The sequence below is a fragment of the Microcaecilia unicolor genome, chromosome 1, assembly GCF_901765095.1.
Source record: "Microcaecilia unicolor chromosome 1, aMicUni1.1, whole genome shotgun sequence".
NCBI lineage: Eukaryota > Metazoa > Chordata > Amphibia > Gymnophiona > Siphonopidae > Microcaecilia > Microcaecilia unicolor.
The window spans coordinates 467,922,587-467,941,736 of record NC_044031.1 but is presented as its reverse complement, the minus strand read 5'-3'; the positions used below and the strand labels follow the sequence as shown (position 1 = coordinate 467,941,736).

At 40.7% G+C, this 19,150-nt stretch overlaps 1 protein-coding gene across 1 annotated transcript in view; it reads left to right on the top strand.

Annotated features, from left to right (window-relative positions):
* Window positions 1-19,150, top strand: part of TMEM241 (transmembrane protein 241) — a 143,197-nt gene that overhangs the window by 91,990 nt on the left and 32,057 nt on the right. The window contains exons 10-11 of the mRNA XM_030188024.1: window positions 3,033-3,068; window positions 15,490-15,524. Of these exons, the coding sequence (XP_030043884.1) occupies window positions 3,033-3,068; window positions 15,490-15,524 (71 nt within the window). The remainder of the gene's footprint in view (window positions 1-3,032; window positions 3,069-15,489; window positions 15,525-19,150) is intronic.

Here is a 19,150-nt window from a genome sequence, read left to right as displayed (position 1 = left end):
AAAGGCTAATTTCCTAATATATTAATCATTTTGTATATACAATATTTTTGTACCTGCTAACTACTGCTATAATTTTAAAGAGCTAATTTGGGACAATACACACTCTCTTCCGTGAACGGTGCTATATCCACTCCATTCTCATATGTACTTTTGCCAGTTAATCTCGGTCCTTCTCCAGGATTTTCTTCTGTGAAAACAGAACAAAAGTATCTATTTAGCAAATTTGCTTTTCCTTCATCATTATCTACATAGCGGTTCGCAGCATCTTAGTCTCACAATTCCCTTTTTAGTCTTCCTCCTTTCACTAATATACCTGAAGAAATTTTTGTCACCCCTCCTTACATTTCTAGCCATTTGTTCTTCCGCTTGCGTTTTCGCCAGACGTATCTCTCTCTTGGCTTCTTTCAGCTTCATCCGGTATTCCTCTCCGTGTTCCTTTTCTTAAGTTTTTCTGTATTTCAGGAACACCAACTCTTTAGACTTTATTTTCTCAGCCACTTCCTTGGAGAACCATATCGGTTTCCTTTTTCTCTTGCTTTTATTTACTCTCCTTACATAAAGGTTTCAGCCTGGACCATTGTCCTTCCGCTTCTTGTACGTCCTCCCAGCCCATCAGCTCCTTCCTCAGGTATTTCCCCATTTTACTAAAGTCAGCATGCTTGAAATCCAGGACTTTGAGTTTTGAGTGGCCGCCCTCCACTTCAGCTGTATATCAAACCAGACTGTTTGATGGTCACTGCTGCCCAGTTGGGCACCCACTCGGACATTTGACACACTATCCCCATTTGTGAGCACCAAATTCAGCGTTGCTCCCTCCCTCGTGGGTTCTGTCACCATTTGTCTGAGCAGAGCACATTGAAAAGCATCAACGATCTCTGTACTTCTTTCCGATTCCACAGATGGAACCTTCCAATCTACATCCGGCAGATTGAAATCTCCCATCAACAGCACCTCTCTCTTCTTTCCCAACTTTTGAATATCCACGATTAGATCTTTATCTAGTTCCTCCAGTTGTGTCGGAGGTCTGTAGACAACACCCATGTGGACAGAGGTTCCATCATCTCTTTTTAAGGTGATCCATATCGCTTCTTCCTTTCCCCAGGTCCCTTTCATTTCAGTCACTGCGATATCATTTCTCACATACAGAGCTACTCCTTCACCTTTACAACCATCTGTATCCTTCCTAAATAGATTATAGCCTGGTATGTTTGCATCCCATGCATGGGAACCACTGAGCCATGTCTCCATGATTGCAACAACGTCTGCCTCCAACATCAGGGCTTGAAGGTCATGAACCTTATTGCTTAGACTGCGAGCATTTGTGGTCATTGCTTTCTATCTACATTTCAGTGGAATTTTTATCTTCTGTTTAGTTTCTTGTTTAGTCTCACTTCTTGCTGTGTTGATAAAAAGTGATTTATTAAGATTGTTGTTTTCATTGCTTTCTTTTCTACTAACACATTTTGTCTTTAGCTTTAGCTGGGGGTGACCACTTGAAGTGAACTGCCTCCATATGCCACCCATGCCTTCTAGTTTAAATGCCTAGAAATATATTGTCTGAATTTCTCCCCAAGGATTTTTTTTCCTGCCACAGTGAGATGCAGCCTATTGTTACACTATAGTCTTTTTTTTGTTTTTCCATGTATTGCCCCATCTTCCTATGTACCTAAATCCTTCTTGGTGACACCAGGCTTTGAGCCAGCTATTGAAATTCTCAGTACTTTGCAATCTTTTCTCTCCCTTTGCAAAGGTAGGTAGTACTTCAGAGAAAGCTATTGTTTGTAACAAAGGTTTTAACCCCTTTCCCAGCTCCTGAAAAGCTCTCTGCGTAGCAAGTGGTATATTACTGGACAAGTCATTTGTTCCCAGGTGGATAACAACATCAGTGTTTTGACTCCTTAGTTTCTTCTCTGATTATAGAGATTATTTGCTTGGTACTCCTGGTAGCTGAAGAGCCTGGAAGGCATTTTCACTTTGCATGGCCCCTTGAACTGTGTTTCAAAGTTAATGCCTCTGATAATAGAATCCCCTAGTAGCAACAGTTTCCTGGTATGAGTTTCAATATAGTGATTTGGGGGTGTCTCTTCTCTTTGGGTACCTTCATATCTTTTTGTTCCACCTTCTATAAGTCCCAGTGAGTCAGCCAAGTGCTTTATCAAAAAAGGTTCTCTAGGTATGACCAGAATGCTACAGTCTGATCAAAGAATTTTCAGTTGATTTAACTTTCAAATTCCACTAGAATATAACTAGGCAGGGTTAGAAGACAGAGCAGTGCACCACAATACAGATTCACAGGACAAATTAATTAAGCAATAAGCTGTAAAAGTGTTCCACTGTTCTTTTACTGCTGACATAGGTGTTGGCTCCCATTCCAAACATTTTAATTTGCTCTGTTCCATTACACTCTGCCACATACCTTACCCAAGTTTTGCCCCTTAGCCCCACCCACTTTAGCTTCCCCAAATAGCTGAGTCACCGACCACCTATGAGAACATTCTAAATCCATTAGCGCATCTTAGTAAAAGGACCCCTTAGTGTTTTTGAAGTACTGTAGTGCTTACCATTTTGCCTTTTTTCCCCTAAGCATTTATTTTATGGCAGTATAGTGATAAGCTAGTATCTGCTGTTTTACTTTCATTTTTCTTGTGATGGAGCAACAGATACAAATCAAACTGCAGGAAGTCTCCTTCCTACTAAGCTAGTTCATGTTCACCCAGTGTGGGGTAATTCTTGCCCTAGTTCTGTGGTTATAAACAAATTCCAGCCACTCATATGTCATCACGCCAGTAGCATCACAATAGGAACACTTTAAAATTACACAGCAAATTTGCCATTGTTTTTTTTGTTTTTTAGTTGAAAATCTATTAAATCCTTCCTTTTTTGGTAGAAACTTATTACTCATTGTACACTCAATGATGTAGATAATCATTGCTGTGTGTAATCTGGTACAGGATAATTTGTCATTCTTTAGTAATGTTTTTGTACTTTAGACATACTGTTTTATATATCTTTTTTTTTTTTTTTTCCTCCAGGGACCTTGACCAACAGTACATAAACTATATTTTCAGGTAAGATCAGTGACATCGTGTGTACTGCTAGACTTGAGTTGATTCCACATTGATACTCAAATATCAAGTAGCCAAAGACTATAAGCAGTGCTTGCATGAGGAGTTATAGGCAGCATCAAAACTTAGTCTGCTGATGACACACTACACCCCTCCTCTGATAGGCCCCTGTGTCCTGTGTAGAGTACCCCTTGGTGGCTCAGCCTCCTACTCCTACAGACACACAAGTGAAGTGATGTGCTACTGGTGCCACTATGTGTGATTAGCAGCAGCAGTGGGGCCTGATGCTGTCCTGCTACACAGAAAGCTGCGGTGGCAGCTGATGTTTAAATGGAACAAGGTAAGCAGAAGGGAGGAAAAAGGATGGGCTGCAGCACTGGAGGTCTGCAAGGCAGTATTGCTGCTATTGCTAGCACTGACCTTGAATATAAAATTGTGCAAATGGATTATTTAAGAAACTGGCAGCAGACTGCCTAAGTTTGCGAAGGAGACTCAGGGCAGGGACAACATTAGCACTGGCAAGTTCGATGCAAAGCATTAATAAAGAAGGCTAAAAGAAAATATGAAGAAAAACTTGCCACAGAGGCAAAAAATCTGTAACAACTTTTTCAGGTACATCAGAAACAGAAAGCCTGAGAGGGGAATCAGTGACCGTTAGATCATGAAGGAGCAAAAGGGGCACTCAGGGAGGACAAGACCATAGTGGAGAGACTGAATGAATTCTTTGCTTCAGTCTTTACATTAGAAGATGTAAGAGATCTACCTGTACTATAAATGGTTTTCAAGGGTGACGATACAGATTAACTGAAAGATCTCGGTAAACCTGGAAGACCTACCAAGTCAAATCGACACATTAAAAAGTAGTAAATCACAAGGACCGGATGGCATGCATTCAAGGGTACTGAAAGAACTCAAACATGAAATTGCTGATCTGTTAGTAATCTATAACCTGTCATTAATATCGTCTGTAGTACCTGGAGGGTAGCCAATGTAATACCGATTTTTAAAAAGGGTTCAAGGGGTGATCTGGGAAATTACAAACTGGTAAGCCTGATATCAGTGTCTGGGTAAAATATTGGAAACTATATTATAAAGAATAAAATTACAGACACATAGATAAACGTGGTTTAACGGGACAGTCAGCATGCTTTCAGCCAAGGATACTCTTACCTCACCAATTTGCTTCATTTCTTTGAAGGCGTGGATAAAGGTGAGCCAGTTGATGTAGTGTATCTAGATTTTCAGAAAGCTTTTGAGAGTTCCTCATGAGAGACTCCTGAGAAAAGTATAGAATCATGGGAAAGGATGCAGTGTTCTTTTGTGGATTAGGAATTGGTTATTGGACAGAAAACAGGAGAGTGAATAGTTGAGTGCCACAGGGATCTTTACTGGGACCAGTGTTATTTAATATATTTATAAATAATCTGGAAATTGGAACAGCAAATGAGATGATTTAAATTTACAGATGACCCAAAATTTCAAGGTTTTTTTTTTTTTTTTTTTTTTGTCAAAACACATGCGGACTGTGAAAAATTGCAGGAAAACCTTAAGAAATTGGAAGACAGGGCATCCAAATGGCAGATGAAATTTATTGTGGACAAATGCAAAGTACATAAGTATTGCCATACTGGGACAGACCGGCAAGAGCAACTGCCTGGTGGACAGACTGAGCAGGATATTGCAACTGCACAAGTGGTCTCTCAACATGAGCGCAGCCCAGAAGATCTTCTGAGAGTGGGGATCTTTTCACCACTCATCTGAACAACAAGGTCCCTCAGTTCTGCTTCAGACTCAGGTCACATGGCAGACTAGCGTCAGATATCTTTCTCCTGCATTGGGGACAGTGTCTTCTGTATGTGTATCCTCCTATTCCTCTCATAGAGAAGATTTTGATGAAATTCAGGCAAGATTAGGGCATCAGGATTCTGATTGCTCCCTACTGGCCCAGCAGATTTGGTTCCCTCTTCTGCTGGAGTTATCCTCCGAAGATCCGTGGAGATTGGACTGTTTTCCGACCCTCACCATGCAGGACAAAGAGTCTCTTCTGCATTCCAACATCCAATCTCTAGAATTTGGGTCCCTCAGATTGCCTGAGGGTGTCTTCCGTATCTTGTTGGCTTCTAGGAAAGATTCAACTAAGAGATGTTACTCTTTTAAATGGAGAAGTTTTGCTTTCTGGTTTGAGGGCAAGGCCTTAGATCCCTTTTCTTGCCCTTCACAAAAACTGCTTGAGTACCTTCTGCACCTTTCTGAGTCTGGCGCTTATCATTGTGTAGTAGGTGAATCTATGTCTGTACAGCCTTTAATTGTTCGTTTCATGTGAGGTTTCTTTATTTTATTTTTATGCATTTGTATACTATATTTTCCCAATTATTGGTAGGTTCAATGTGGCTTACAAGATTATGTAGTATATTGGTTGCAGATAGAGAACAGACTGGACTGGAGTTCTTTGGGCAGAGAGAGAGACTTTAGTAGATTTGTGGCAGATTATGTGGAACTAGGATATAGTTTTTATAGAGCAATTACATTGTATCTAGAGTAAGTTAGTATTTGTTGAGGTGGGTTGGGAACGGTGGCTTGATTCAATTTCTGAATAATTATCATATTTTTGTATTGTTATTTGGTAATTTGGGTGGTTAAGTTGGGTCATCAAGAAGGTATTTTCTGAAAAAGTATGCCTTCAAGTGTATTCTTGAGTTTTAGGTCTTTTGGGAGTGTGTTCCAGAGCTTCATGCTGACATAGGAGAAGCTGGAAGTGTATGATAATTTTGTATTTAAGGCCTTTACATTTAGGGAAGTGGAGGGTTAGGTAAGATCTTGCTGTGGTATTTGTATTTCGGATAGGCAGGTCTATTAAATTGGTCTTGCATCCCGGTGATAGGTCGAAGATTATTCTACATAAGTACATAAGTAATGCCACACTGGGAAAAGACCAAGGGTCGCACCATGGAGCGATATAATGGCATTATAACATCCTCACACCTGTTTTCCATACCTTTCCTGATAATACCCAACATTCTATTCGCTTTCCGAGCCGCAGCAGCACACTGAGCAGAAGGTTTCAGTGTATTATCGACGATGACACCCAGATCCCTTTCTTGGTCCGTAACTCCTAACGTGGAACCTTGCATGACGTAGCTATAATTCGGGTTCTTTTTTCCCCACATTCATCACCTTGCACTTGCTCACATTAAACGTCATCTGCCATCTAGCCGCCCAGTCTCATAAGGTCCTTCGGTAATTTTTCACAATCCTGACGTGAGTTAACGACTTTGAATAACTTTGTGTCATCAGCAAATTTAATTACCTCGCTAGTTACTCCCATCTCTAAATTATTTATAAATATATTAAAAAGCAGCGGTCCTAGCACAGAGCACTGAGGAACCCCACTAACTACCCTTCTCCATTGTGAATACTGTCCATTTAACCCCACTCTCTGTTTCCTATCCTTCAACCAGTTTTTAATCCACAATAGGACATTTCCTCCTATCCCATGACCCTCCAATTTCCTCTGTAGCCTTTCATGAGGTACCTTATCAAACGCCTTTTGAAAATCCAGATACACAATGTCAATCGGTTCCCCTTTGTCCACATGTTTGTTTACTCCTTCAAAGAATTGAAGTAAATTGGTCAGGCAAGATTTCCTCACACAAAAGCCGTGCTGACTCGGTCTCAGTAATTCATGTCCTTGGATGTGCTCTGTAATTTTGTTTTTAATAATAGCCTCTACCATTGTCCCCGGCACCAACGTCAGACTCACCGGTCTAAAATTTCCCGGATCTCCCCTGGAACCTTTTTTAAAAATGGGCCATAGAGCAGATTTTGAATGATATGCATGCTTTGAATGGTAGCCAGTGCAAGTTTTGTAGAAGGGGTTTGGCGCTTTCAAATTGTGTTTTTCCGAAGATGAGTCTGGCAGCAGTGTTTTGTGCTGTTTGTAGTTTCTTTAGGGTTTGGTCTTTGCATCCTGCATAGATTCCATTGCAATAGTCCATATGGGCCAGAACCATGGTTTGAATCATGTTGCAGAATATGTCCCTTGGGAAGTATTGTTTTATGCGTTTGAGTTTCCACATTGAGTGGAACGCTTTCTTTGTAGTGGTCTTGGCTTGGTTTTTAAATGATAAGTCCCGGTCTATGATGATTCCTAGGATTTTCAGGTTGTCTGATATTGGGAGTGGTGAACCCTCTGCATTGATAGTTGTGAATGTTTCTATGTTGTCTGGGGTTGAAAGTATGAGGTAGTGTGTGTGTTTCTCTGTTTAGTTTCAGTTTGAAGGCTGATGCCCAGGATTCCATGGTATTCATGCTGTTTGTGATTTTAGATGTGATTTCAGAAGGGCTGTTTTTGAAGGGGATAAAGATTGTTGCATCGTCAGCGTATATGAAAGGATTGAGGTCATGTTTGGCTAGCGACTTGGCTAATGGGATCATCATTAGGTTGAATAAAATGGGCGAAAGTGGTGAGCCCTGTGGGACACCACATTCTGCTTTCCATGGTGAAGAGATTATGGAATTTGACTTTACTTGGTAAGCCATGGTGGTTAGGAATTCCTTAATCCATTTGAGTATCTTCCCTCCAATTCCTAGTTTATCCATTATTCTTAGTAGGATTTGGTGGTCTACCATGTCAAATGCACTTGACATGTCAAACTGGAGTAATAGGATGTTTTTGCCCATTGATATTTCTTGCTTGAATTTGGCCAGAAGTGTGATTAGCACTGTTTCCGTGCTGTGGTGAGATCTGAAACCTGATTGGGATTCATGCAATACGGAGAATTTGTTGAGGTATTCTGTTAGTTGTTTGGCCATTAGGCCTTCCATTGTCTTGGTAATTAGTGGTGTAGGTGCGACTGGTCTGTAGTCTGAGATATTGGCTTGTTTCTTGGTGTCCTTTGGTATGGGTTTGAGCAAAATACTTCCCTTGGCCAATGGGAATAGTCCTTCTTGAAACAGGAAGTTTAGGTGGGATCTGAGATCTTCGATGAACTGTTTAGGGGGTGTTTTCATGATGTAATTTGGACATGTATCTAGAGGACGGTGTTCAGAAGAGTACTTTCTTATCGCTTGGGCTACTGTCTCATCTGAGTATAGTTGGGTGAAATTGGTCCATACCCTGTCTGCTGGTGTTTCTTCTGGTGATGAGTCTAGTTTGTCTAATTAGGTTTCAAGGTTGGTACTTTCCTGAGGTAGATTTTTATGCAGATTGATGATCTTTTTTTCGAAATGTTTGGCCAGTTCATCTGCTGGTGGGAGGTCTATGGTATTTGTTATAATTGATTTGATGTCTAATAGATTGTTTACTAACATATAGTTTCCTTGTGTCTTTATAATCAGGGCTTATTTGTTCTTTATAGAATTTTCTTTTAGCTTGTCTTATTTTGTGTTTGTACCTCTTTTGTGTGCCCTTCCATGTGTTGTTTCTTCGTTTTTATTTTTTTTCTCCACGTTTGTTTGTGTCGTCTGCATTGTATCTTTAGTTCTTTCAGTTCTTTGTTGAACCAAGGGATTGTGTTGTGTTTTTGTGAGGTTTTGTTTCACATATTTATTTATTTTTTATTAGGATTTATTTACCGCCTTTTTGAAGGAATTCACTCAAGGCGGTGTACATAGGTGCTATTTCGTCTTGGATAGTGGTGCATCTTTTTTCCCATTCTGCAAGGAATTCTATGGAGTTGGTTGGCAGTGACCAATGATTTTCGTACATGGATTGCCAGAATTTAGTTGTCGACTTTCCATGTTTTGTATGCTGTTCTGTTTTGCGACTGGCGAGATCCCTTTTCCTTCCAGTAGAGAGTCAAGTTTAATCTGAAGTGATCAGACCAGGGAGTTTCAATCCATTTATGGATCTTTATTAAGAAGTTTTGGTCAGTTGAGAATTTATAAGCTAGTAGATCTAATGTGTGACCTTTTCTGTGAGTTGGGTTCACTTGTGTCCTTTTGAATTCCCATAGTTGAAGAAATTCATTACATTCTTTAGTGCTGTTCATGTTTTGATCTTCTAGATGTAAGTTAATATCTCCTATTAATATCATGTTTGGTTGGTGACACAGGTGTTTGATATAAAGTCCATTAGGTTTAGCTGAGCTTCTTTCCAATTTCCCAGGGGTCTATAGAATATGGTACAGCACAGATGGTTAAGTGATTTGTCTTTTATCCTGATCAAGGTGATTTCAAGTTGTGGTATGTTACGGATTCCGTTGTGAAGAGGGATCTATATAATAGTGCGATGCCTCCTCCCTTTTTGCCCTTTTTGGTCCAGTGTAGAATTTTGTATCCTGGAAGGCAGAGGTCCAGGATTATAGGGTCTTCCTTGTTGTGAATCCATGTTTCATTGATGAACACTAGTCCGAGGTCTTCCTCGTTAATCCAGTCCTTTATGATTTCCGTTTTGTTCACTGCTAATGTGGCATTTATGTAAGCCCCCTACCAAACCTCCCGTTGTCTCATGAGATCTCAGCGATGTCCTCACCCAGCTGGTGAATGCTCCTTTTGAGTCTCTGGAAACCTGCCATCTGAAGTTTTTGTCCTGGAAAGTCGTGTTTCTGGTGAAGATCACTTCAGCTTGCAGGGTCAGTGAGCTCCAGGCACTGGTAGCTCAACCACCGTATATTAAGTTCCATCACAACAGAGTAGTCCTCTGCACGCACCCTAAGATCCTTCCTTAAAATAGTGTCTGAGTTCCATCTTAACCAGTCAGTTGTTCTTCCAACATTTTTCCCAAAACCTCATGCCCATCCTGGCGAAAGTGTACTGCATATCTTAGACTGAAAACAAGCCTTAGTCTTCTATCTGGAGTAGACTAAAGCCCATAGACAGTCCACCCAGCTTTTCGTTTCTTTTGACCCCAACAGATTGGGGGTGGTTGTCCACAAACGTACACTTTCAAATTGGATAGCAGACTGCATCTCTGTCGCTGCTGGGCTGACTCGAGGGACTTGTCATGGCTCACAATGTTGGAGCCATTGCAGTGACAGTAGCCCACTTGAGATCAGCCTCCATAGAGGAGATTTGCAAGGCTACGATGTGGTCTTCAGTACACACATTCACATCTCACTATTATCTGGATCAGGATACCTAATTCAACAGTCGGTTCAGACAGGCAGTTCTGAGGAATCTGTTTGGTGTCTAGAATCCAACTCCATCCTTCTGTTCCAGGCTGCACCTCCACGGAAGCCTTGTGAGGCCACCGCTTGAAGTCTCGGCAGCCATTTTAAAGAAACAGTGGTAGGTAGAGGATCACCAGCAGCAGGCAGGAAAGAGTGGGGATCTTTCCTGCTCTTAAGAGGCCACTAGACCACCAGGATATACTGAGGTATGTTCGAGGAGAGGAGGCAAGACTGGACTTGCCTAAACTTCTGCGGGATCACCGCAGGACCCATTCCCATCGGATATCCGTGGTAACCGTGGCAGTCCCACTAGCCCCATTCCCGTGCAACTCTCTAATCAATACTAAGTATCGAGCATAGAGCTATCTAGAAGAGATCCGTGCCAAGCGTTAATTCTTGTTCATAATCACTTATAAGCAGCCATTTTCATATTGGAGGCTCTGATAGATGCATTCCATTTAAGAAGTATGCAAGTCTCTACCAAAGCTGCTTGCTTAAAAAGAATTGCAGTCCATGGTCCACTAATTGCAGTGCCACTGTTTGGTTCACCTTAATTCAGGAAATCTGGGACTGTTAACAGGAGGCAGGAGATAGAGGAGATAGCTGAGGTGTCTACCAGAAGAGCCAAGAGACTTGGGCTGCTTGAGGTAATAAATCTATATTTGCTGTTCATAAGGTTAAATGCTCTTTTATGCAGTATTGTCATCCCATTTTTCGTGTTAGAATTTTCATAACGTGTACATGAAATAAGAAAAAAGCAAGAAACAGACCACTTCAAAGTAATAAAGAATTAAGGGGCCCCTTTACTAAAATGTGTTAAAATCTGGGCTTAACACATTTTAACACAGCAGTTTCCTGCACATTAAGCATGTTAGTATTTAGCAGTTTTTAATTTTTTTTGCACATCCTGTGCTAATTTTTTCATTAGTGCAAGGGACTGGCAAAAAAGGCCCCCTCCCAACAATATTTTTAAAAAATTGCATGATTAACGCATGCAAATTGGGAAATTACCACAATAACATGTTTTGCAGTAAATCTCTTTTCACACACCAAACTTGCATTTAGTAAAAAGGGACCCTAAGCTAAATACAATATTTTGCACACATCCACCTGTTATAAAATATTAATTTGATGGACTCAAGCTTCCTACATCCACACCTTCCCCCCCCCCCCCCCCCCCGAAAAAAAAATAAAATCAACCAGTCGTCTCACAAAGAAAGCAGTCTAATTACCTGTATATAATATGTAAACCGTTTTGGTTGAACTACAAAAAGACAGTATATATCAAGAATCTAATAACAATAATTGAATTGGCTCTAAGAAAATAAATTTTAGTACCAGAAATAATTACCAGGTACGTACAAGGAAACTTAAGGAAGAAAGTTGCTCCCACAGCCAACACCCTCGGGTGCAATTGCAGAAAAAGCTTTCTTAAGTTTGGTGGCACAGCTAACATCTGGAAAAATATGCAGCCAATGTCCTGAAAAAAATATCTTTTCTTAATATTTGCTTTATCAGGTTCTGAAAAGGAAACAATAAGAGCAGCTCTGTTAGGGATGCTGTCCAGATATTCAGAAACCTCCAGAGTTTCTACCTCAGTAAACTTATCCTCCTCCACCATCAGCATCACGTAGGCTTTAGGAACATAACATCTTGAAACATAAAGTCAAAATCAGTCATATTCGTTGTCATCTCATTTTAATTTAAGCAATGGCTAAAGTTTGTCTTAGGAGGATTTGGCATTAAAAAAGTAACAGGCCTCAGGCTTCACCTGCCCAGATGTCTCCACATACCCCCTTGTCATCAGCAAGCAATCATGTACCTTGTGAGATGTTTTGCTATGGCACAGTTGCCAAATGGAGTATGATATATTTAAAGCGGAGGGATCAAAGAGGATCTCAATTTTATTGAAGGCAGCAGTTATAAAACACTTGCTTTCAAACTTACTGTTTGGCATGGAGTAAGAAATGGGAGTCTTTAAGATACTGTAATTCCAGGCTCATAGTAATCCTGAGTTTAAGCAGGACTGCAAGATTAGCAGATAAAAATTCTACTGGGGTTACAGGAGATTGTCTTTAGCAAGGGTTCTTGACCCAGTTTTCATGACACACCCAGCCAGTCTGGTTTTCAGGATACCTATAATGAATATGCATATGAGAGATTTGCATACAATAGTGGTAGAGTATGCAAATTTTTCTTGGGCATATTCATTTTGGGTAGCCTGATAACCTGACTGGCTGGGTGTGTCCTGAGGACTGTGTTTAAAACCCCTGGTCTAGAAAATCCTTTACAGTGCTGAATTATTAAGGGCTCAGTTTTGAGCCGGTAGCAACATTTCACATAATTTAGATATTCAGTTCTGCCATCTGTGTAGGTAAGTGCTGGCACTGTGCTAACACTCTTTGTTTAGTGGCTGAATATAGTCACATGAAGCATAATTTTATAATCCAGCCACCTACATTTACACACCTTTGTGCATGTAAATGAGTAGAATACTAGCATGTATGCGTTTAATTGTACACTTTAATTTGAAAGTGCCAGCAGGGCACCTAAGCACTAATGTAGCAGTATACCTAATTTACATAGCGCATAAATGCAAGGGGGTTGTACACATGGGCAGGACAAGGAGGGAGCTTCCATTGGTGAGCGTAACTTATAGAATGCTGTAAATTATGAGTATCCTTGCTACATTTAGTAAGAAAACATGGTAGACAGTCCACTAGACCCAAGGTGGAGAAAGAAAAGGGAAGCAAAACAATCTTTATCAATTCATAAAAGCTCCCAGGACTAAATAGAGATGACAAAACTTTTAGTTACATCAAGCTCACATTCCCATATTTCCTATCCATATTTCATAATTAATTAATTTGATCAAAACTCAGCAAAAATTTTAGGAGTAATCTTTTATCAGCACTTATCTTTTGAAACTCAAGTGTCTGCTGTCATACTCAAAATTTTTAAGATCCTTTGGAGATTAAAAAGAATTAAAGACTTTTTCAGAAATCAATGTTTCCAATTGTTAGTACAAACAATGTTACTATCACAAATTGACTACTGTAATGTAATATATGTGGGTAGCAAGGAAACTGTGATCAAAATGCTACAGACAGTTGAAAACACAGCAAACCACTTGATTTTCAGGGTATCAAAGTGCGATAAACCCTGTTATTCCTCAAATTACACTGGCTCCCAATTAAAGCACGATTGATGTTCAAAACCAGTACACTCATGTATAGCATTGTTTGGAATGGCATCAAGTTATATGGTGGGTTTAATTGATCTATCAGGAAGGAATGCAGACTCAATAACAAGAGACCTACTTCTCCACCTCCCCAGTTGCAAAAACATAACCTTTAAGTCAGCTTAAACAGCAACTCTAAGGGGGTCTTTTACAAAGTGGCGATGAGCCCAATGTGGGTTTACCGCTCGCTAATCTGGAACTACTGCTGGTCCAACGCGGCTGCTAGCGGTAGTTCCGGCTGGAAGGTGCACCATTTCCAACGCTCTGGAATTTTTTTTCCTGTAGCGCGGCGCTAACCCAGCGGTAACCGGGCATCGATGCGTGCTGCCTGGTTACCATGGAAGCCCTTACTGCCACCTCAGTGGGTGGCATTAAGTGCTGCCCGCCACATGGCGGTTAACTTACCGCATGGCCATTTTTTTGGGGGGGGGGGGCACTTTACCTGCTGCGGTAAAAAGGGCCCTGGTGAGTGTGAAAAATGGCCCCCATCGCTACTGCAGGGCCCTTTTTCCTGCAGCTTAGCAAAAGGACCCCTAAGTTACTTGTGATCCAAATGGTGGAATCAAATTCCCAAGGCAGTAAGAGGTGTAAATAATTACTATTTCACAAAAACCTGAAAACATATTTTTTAAAGACATTCTTTGAGATTGAATTATAAAATTGGAGAATTGTATATTTGACTGATTCTTGTTAATTGTAACTTTATTCAGTATATTGTTAATATAATTGAGTTCCATTAAATGTAAGCCACATCGAACTGAAATTAATTTTCGAATAATGTGGGATATAAGATCAAATGAATAAAATAAATAAATAAGTAAAATGTTTAATGGGCTCCTGAAGAAGGGGAGTTGTCCTCGAAATGGAGCTCTTTAGAACCCTGCTGCCCCACGGACGCACCTTCGGGTTTTGTTCCAGATAAGTGGACATTGTTGCATTTATTCTAAATTACAGGAGGTGGCAGTTATTTTGATTGTATGCTTACAACTAATGTTGTGGACCAGAGAATTGTTATTAACACTGATAAATTGTGAATATTCAGCACTTGTATCGCTTATACCACATAGAGGGACCCCTATGATGATGTAGTTTGAGTAGACCTTAAAGATTATGGCCGGGCTCCACTATATTGAGCCGAATGGCACTCTAATGAGATTGCAGTGCTTGCATAACTCATATTATACACTGAGGGTTTCCCTACCTATTATAAAATATTTTTATAGATTATTTTGTAATATCACTGTATGATTCCCTCATCCTCAACATTTTATGCCTATGGGAAATATTTTGTGATATTTTATTTTTTTCAGCACTTAATATACTGCAAGTGATCCCTGAGGCAACTATGTGGTTTACAATTTCTATTAGGTACTTTGCACTGTCCCTAATGAGCTTGCAGTCTAAGTTTATATTATACCAGGGCAATGGAGGGCTAAGTGACTTGCCCAGGGTTCCATGGAGCTATAGAGGAAATTGAACCTAGTTCCCCAGGATTTCAACCTACTGCCGACTGTCAGGCAGCGGTGGGACTTGAACTCGGTTCCCCAGGTCTGCTATCCACTGCACTAACCATTAGGCCACATATATGCCTACATATATCACATATACAGTGATATTTGTAGCGTGGGCATTTCCTGTTACAAGTTTTTGTATGATTGAAAAATCATTTCACTGGCATAGTTAGAATGCTTACTTCTAATCCAAAATAGTGGAAAATCAGAACAGAAGCAAATAGCTCATCATGCATGTCCAAGATGTTTTTGGCAGAATCCTGAAATCCTTGAGTATTTAGATTTTAGTTCTCATCATAACTCACAGTCCAAACAGTGTTTCCTCTAAGCTGTGTATGCGCACACGTGCCAGAGCGCACATGCCTAGCAACTGCACGTTTTTCATGAGCACATGGGCCAGCAAACATTAGAGAGAACATTGAATCCAAATACAATACAGCTTTATCAGGCAAATAGAAAACCTAATTTTTCAAAGTTAGTCATTTTAGTGGACAATGTTTTTTTTTCTTTGTGTTATATCTTTTCAATCTGTTTTGAAATGTTTTTATTTTTTCTTTCTCAAGTGTCGTGCTTTTGAGTGTTTCATCACATCCCACAGGTAACTCGAACCAAATTCTTTTGTTAAAGTATATAATCTTAAAATCTGTCCGTTGAAATTTAATTAATCTGTTGAAATGATATAACTCCAAAACTGTATTTTGTCATGTATTTTGCTATGTACTATGCATTATAAAACTGTTTTCTATTTATAAGAGAAAAAATTATGAAAGAGGTAGGTGATGTGGAGGGGCATTTTTGAAACGGACGTCCAAGGTTTGATTTGGACGTCCTCACAAAAAGTCCCAATCCAGGGGCGGGGAAACCCGTATTTTCGAAACAAGATGGACATCTATCTTTTGTTTCGAAAATACCGTCAGGGACGTCCAAGTCCTTAAATGTGGTCGTCCCTAGATTTGGTCGTCCCTAGATATGGACGTTTCTGATTTTTGGCGATAATCGAAACCAAGGACGTCCATCTCAGACACGGCCAAATGCAAGCCCTTTGGTCATGGCAGGAGCCAGCATTTGTAGTGCACTGGTCCCTCTGACATGCCAGGACAGCAACCGGGCACCCTAGGGGGCACTGCAGTGGACTTCATAAATTGCTCCCGGGTACATAGCTCCCTTACCTTGTGTTCTGAGCCCCTCAACCCCCCCCCCCCAAAAACCCACTACCCACAACTGTACACCACTACCATAGCCCTAAGGGGTGAAGGGGGCACCTAGATGTGGGTACAGTGGGTTTCTGGTGGGTTGTGGAGGGCTCGCTGTTTCCTCCACAAAAGTAACAGGTGGGGGGGATGGGGCTGGGTCCGCCTGTCTGAAGTACACTGCACCCACTAAAGTATGACATCTGAGGCTGGCACAAAATATTTTGAAGGATGTTTTTTGAGGGTGGGAGGGGGGGTTAGTGACCACTGGGGGAGTAACGGGGGGTCATCCCCGATTCTCTTCAGTGGTCATCTGGTCATTTTGGGCACCTTTTTGTGCCTTAGTCGTAAGAAAAACAGGTCCAGGTGAAAACGTCCCAAGTGCTCGTCAGAGATGTCCTTTTTTTCCATTATGGATCAAGGACGTCCAAGTGTTAGGCACGCCCAAGTCACGCCTTCACTACGCTTCCGACATGCCCCCATGAACTTTGGCTGTCCCTGCGACGGAGTGCAGTTGGGGACGTCCAAAATCGGCTTTCAATTATACCGATTTGGACGTTTATGGGAGAAGGACGTCCATCTTCCGATTTGTGTCAAAAGATGGGTGTCCTTCTCTTTCGAAAATGAGCCCAATAGTTTTGCAACCCCCTCAGATCTGCCTCAGCAGCTAGGTCTAGCAAGCCTGAATAAACTATATATAATAAAGTGACTATGTATAAAAGGAGTTTTTTTGGCCAATGATGATTACAAGTCTTAGTGGTGACTAAGAGGCATATTTTCAAAGCACTTAGCCTTCCAAAGTTCCATAGAAACCTATGGAACTTTGGAAGGCTAAGTGCTTTGAAAATATGCCTCAATGTTTGTCAAATATAGCTAAAATGATGTGAACATCTGGGGTAGATCTGCATACCAGTGTTTATACAGCTGTCTTTGCCTGTTAGAAAGTCCGCAGAGAGAACTCAGCTTGTGCCTATTTGCTGGCTGAATTTTTGGTGGGAATTACAAAGGGCTGGGACTGACTGAAAACAAAACAGGAGGCGAAGAAACTCTTTTTAAAAATTTTTAGTTCCTTCTAGACAAAGTATACTCTAGCCTTGTTCTTTAAAATAGAGTTGCATGTACTTGAAAAACAGAGAGGTTTTGCAAATGAAGAGCCGAGTTCTATAAATTGGACCAAAAAAGCGCTATTCTATAAACCGTGCTTAAAGTTAGATACAGTTTATAGAATAGTGGATACCTTAAGGCGTGGCCATGTGTACCAACTGAAATGTGGTGCCAATGTACTTGCCTAAATTAGACGTGTATCCTCATTTGAAAATATGTGCATAACCCTTGTATTACCACGCGCCCTTTTTGATCGTGCACATAAAATGTAGGCGCATATATTTCAATTAAACCTAATGAGTGCCAAAAATTGGTTGTTAAAAGCCAAATTATATGCACTAATTAGCTCTTTAAATTATGCATGCAAATTGTGTGTGTGACTTTTATAGAATTCTGGGGAAAATGTGTAATGAATTGTGTTTATGTCTCTGGAAGTTAAGGACTCTTGATTTACTATTCAGGTAGGCCAAATATAAAACCAGACTTCTCCAGAGCTCAGGATCAATATGTGCCATTGTTGAGCAGAGTCTGTAACTCCTTTTAGGTAAATGGATGTTGGCTGTAATAGTTCTCCTAGGCCTGACCTAAGCAGCAAGACCGTGAGTCAGGAATGCCACCTTGGCTTCCATTTTGATAATATAAAGTCACTGCGCCAGCTTTGGAAGTCTTATTACCTCTCAAGATTTCCATGTTGTTGAATAAAGGATTAAATTGCCTTGCACCAGTCAGCTATTGTATTCTTGCTCTACCATGTAAACTGTTTGGAATGAATATTTCAGATGTGTAGAGGCAATCACCTGTAGAAGAGTCAGAAAAGCAGCAGTTAGTGGGTGGCAGGGAAACTATGGCAGTCAATGTCTTACTAAGCAGCTAAGCTTTTTCTACCATACTGTCAGGAGAGAGAGAGAGAACGGTGGAAGATCCAATACAGAAGAGATGGGTGGAAGGGAAGGCAGAACACTATGGTAATATAGAACAAGACCCACTCCTGAAGGAAAGCGAGCGTAGAGCAGGGAAATGGGATTTGTCTTAGTGAGTCTGTTAGAGCATCCATTTTCCCACAGTACGCGTACAGTAGAGTCAGTTACGAGGGTAACAGCTTGGGTTACTGTTTGGGAGAAGGGCTGAATCTGGATCAGACAAGATGTGTGTGTATATAAGTCTCCTGTGAGAAAGTGGAATATGGAAAAAAATAGCATGTGATTTTTATATGTGATGATGTGGAATACGTATTTGGTGAATGAGAAACCTGATTTTGAAGAATTTTAGTCTGAAAGTGAAGCTGTTTTCAATAAGAAGGTTTATGGAGCGAACTGTATTGGTAATTAATACTGCCTTAGAAGACATAGAATTAGTGAGAGATTGTGCTGATGTCGTTTGAGTTCTGAGGCATTTTCTGTGATCTGACTCTTGTTACAGAGCTCTTAAGTTTTAAACTCCTGTGCCAGACCTCTGTCTGAAAGTGGGCTGTGGATCAGGCCTTGTGCTCTCATTGAAGTAGAGGTACATATAACCTATGAAGGGAAAGGGGAAGGGATTTGCTATACCAACTTTCTGTGCTTACAATCAAAGCAGTTTACACATTATATACAGATACTTATTTTGTACCTGGGCAAATGGAGGATTAAGAGCCCTGTTTACTAAGATGCGCTAGCGTTTTTAGCATGCACTAAAATTTAGCGTGTGCTAATACTAGAGACACCTTTATATTCCTGTGGGTGTCTCAAGTATTTTCGCGCGCTAAAAATGCTAGTGCGTCTACAGCTTGGCTTAGTACACAGGGTCCTTTATGACCTGCCGAGAGGGAAAATGGGCAGACTAGGATGGCCTTACCATCATTCTGTCCTATTCTGTTTATTTACTGCTCTAACAGTAGAAATGCAGTGGGTAAACTCTTATTAGCACTAGCATGAATCTCTCCATTCAAGCC